The sequence below is a fragment of the Solanum dulcamara genome, chromosome 2 (genome assembly GCF_947179165.1).
Source record: "Solanum dulcamara chromosome 2, daSolDulc1.2, whole genome shotgun sequence".
NCBI classification, from domain to species: domain Eukaryota; kingdom Viridiplantae; phylum Streptophyta; class Magnoliopsida; order Solanales; family Solanaceae; genus Solanum; species Solanum dulcamara.
Genome location: NC_077238.1, coordinates 3,537,463 through 3,540,436, shown reverse-complemented (window position 1 = coordinate 3,540,436; position 2,974 = coordinate 3,537,463). Strand labels below are relative to the sequence as shown.

The window sequence follows — 2,974 nt, the reverse complement described above, 5'->3', positions numbered from 1 at the left end:
AGACTACAATATTTATCTTGGTGTATAACTCTCTTTATGTTTTTACTCTCTCTCTCTCTCTGAATTGTGGATGCTCTTACGTTAGAAGTAATGGACTTATATTTATAGAGTCATAAACTTTTTCCTACAAGAAAAAGGACTAACCAAATATATGAAAATTTTGTGTTTTCCTTTTAGGAAAAGGAAAACCCAATTATACTAGAAAATTCCTTGGCCAGAAATTTCCTTTTCTGCCGCCTTTCTTTTTCTATCTACTTTCTCCTTTTTTGAATTGGACTTTACTTAGTAGCCTTTGTTGATTTTTCTTTCAAGAAATTCTTACGAAAATTCTTTTTTCACAATTTTAAAATCCTTCTAACTGAGCTAAATAATTAATCATACTTTAACCGCTTTTAGGTTTTTAATACACATCTTACAATATTTATAGTGGAATATTTATAGACAACATTAGGATTAAGAATTGGACTAACTAATGAAGTGTCTAATTAACAAACATCTCTTATGAGTGTATTAGATAGAAATGTTCAAAATCGATTAGATGTGTGTATAACCTAATCTAGACACCACCATTACCAAAACTTACAACACCATGTGATAATAACAAAAAGCATTAGGATTAAGAATTGGACTAACTAATGAAGTATCTAATTAACAAACATCTCTTATTAGTGTATTAGATAAGGCTGTTCAAAATCGAATAGACGTGCGTGAAACTAATCTAGACACCACCATTAATTCAACTAACAACACTGTAATAAAAACAAAAAGATAACCCCACCAAAGATGTGATGCAACACTTAAGGCTCCTCATTTAATTAGAGATCAATTTCAAGTTTTGAATATGAAATTTTTTTGGTAGAAAGCATTTTCCTCAAATGCTACTTACGCGATGCAAATTCATATTAGTCAGATTTTAATGCAAATCGAAAGAGAATCAAAAATCTTATCGGATACTTCTTTCGTTTTAATTTATTTGTCCTATTTTCCATTTAAATCAATTTTTTTAAAAAGAATATCTCCTCTCTATTTTGGACAATTCTTTAATTTCAATTTTCTACACGATATATTTACGACTATTAGATTAAAATATATTTTTGTACATTTCAGATATTTCTAGTATATTTTATCAAATGTCCTCGAAGGGACTGAAATATTATAGTTTATTACCACAAGATTAATTTTTTATTATTATTTATGTGTATAATTCTGAATAGGAGAAACAAATTAAAAGGAGTAAATTCTTTTTCCATTCAGTTTTTACATTCCAGCACTACTATTTATCTTTCCCAATTTCACATTCTCTTTTATGTTTCCTCTGTCTCCCTCTCTTGTTCTCTGTGCTCCATTTTCTTTCTTGATACAGTTAGGTAGGGCTGCTCACCTTCTTCTTTTGTCGGATTCTCTCTGCTACTAAAATTCCTTCATTTCCCAAAGTCCAACAAATTAACTTTTTTAAAAAATAAATCACTTTCAAACCCCATAAAAACCACAATATTAGACCCCAAAAAAGCATAAAAGAAACAAAAACAACTTCTCATATTTTCCCATCTTCTCTTGTATTCTTGTTTTACTTCAAATTTCAAACAAATGAGAACAATAATGGCTAAGAACCATCATGAGTCCTTCTCTTTTTCAAGAAGGTACTTCAATTTCAAGAAAAAAGTTGAGGATGAAGAGTATGATGATGAGGTTTACTTGACTGATTTCCCCTCTTCTTCGCTTAGAGGCGAAGAAGAGTATTTTGGAATGCATTCGTTGTCAACAACAGCGAATGCATCCACAGGAAAGAAACTGTCGCGATCGACAGTTTCTAAACTTCGTTCTGCTCTTACATTTGGTAAGAACAGAACTCAAATTGGGCTTGGGACTAAAGTTGTTGGTACTTTATTTGGGTATAGAAGGGGACATGTTCATTTTGCATTTCAAGAAGATCCTAAATTGGCCCCTGCATTTTTTGTAGAAATGGCCACTCCTACTAGTCATTTGGTTAGAGAAATGGCTTCTGGATTGGTTAGAATTGCATTGGAATCAGATAAGAGGACTGGGAAAAAAAGTGTGAAATTGCTAGAAGAGCCAATATGGAGGACATATTGTAATGGTAGGAAATGTGGCTATGCAATGAAAAGAGAATGTGGGCCTGAAGAATGGAAGATTTTGAATTCTATTGGGCCTGTTTCAATGGGTGCTGGAGTTTTACCAAGTGATGGTGATGGAATTGGGTCAGAAGGTGAATTAATGTATATGAGGGCTAAATTTGAAAGAGTAGTCGGGTCAAAAGATTCTGAGGCCTTTTACATGATGAATCCTGATGGTCATGGTGGTCCTGAACTTAGCCTTTATTTGCTTAGGGTTTAAACTGTGGCGTTCAGATCAACTTGCGCATCTCAACTGTATTATCGAGCATACGCCACCGACTTATATTCATCGACTATTTCACTAAGTACTTGTTATATGTATTATTACTATATGAGCATAAGTTCTTATGAAGACATAAGAGGTTAGTTTTTAGTATTTTTATGATGAATTTGGAAGGGGGAAATATGGGTATAATTATGTATTTTTGGTTTGCTTTATGTACTATGAGGGAATGGGGGAAACAAATTAATGATATGGAGGGGGTGTGTGAGCTATATATGTATAGATTATGTTTTCTAGTTTTGTTGAAGTTAAAGATAATGAAGTAAACTTTTGTACTCTCTTTTTGTTTCAAGAGTTTTATGAATCTTATTTTCATTTAGATTTTGTTGACTGAGTTTTATTTTCTTCATTTTGATCTAAGTCTATTAGTTATTATAAAAAATAACAAGATAGATTGGACTTTTTCTACAAGTTTACACCAATGAAGTAAATCTAGGAAAGAGATTAGTTAAGTGTGTTATATCTTATCTTGGCATCTTGATTATGTAGGTGATGATTTTCCTTGTTTCCTTATTTTTCTTCTAACAAGTTGTATATTTAGTTGGTCTATTAAAAA

General features: G+C 31.6%; 1 protein-coding gene across 1 annotated transcript; it reads left to right on the top strand.

Moving 5' to 3' along the window:
- The first annotated feature begins 1,269 nt into the window (after positions 1-1,269).
- Positions 1,270-2,693, top strand: LOC129874380 (protein MIZU-KUSSEI 1). The gene has a single exon (XM_055949662.1). The coding sequence runs from the start codon at positions 1,588-1,590 to the stop codon at positions 2,353-2,355; it is 768 nt and encodes a 255-aa protein (XP_055805637.1). The 5' UTR covers positions 1,270-1,587; the 3' UTR covers positions 2,356-2,693.
- Positions 2,694-2,974: the final 281 nt, after the last annotated feature.

What these genes read in the sequence shown, in the direction of transcription:
- LOC129874380 (XM_055949662.1), top strand. Translation starts at nt 1,588, where the DNA reads ATGAGAACAATAATGGCTAAGAACCATCATGAGTCCTTCTCTTTTTCA.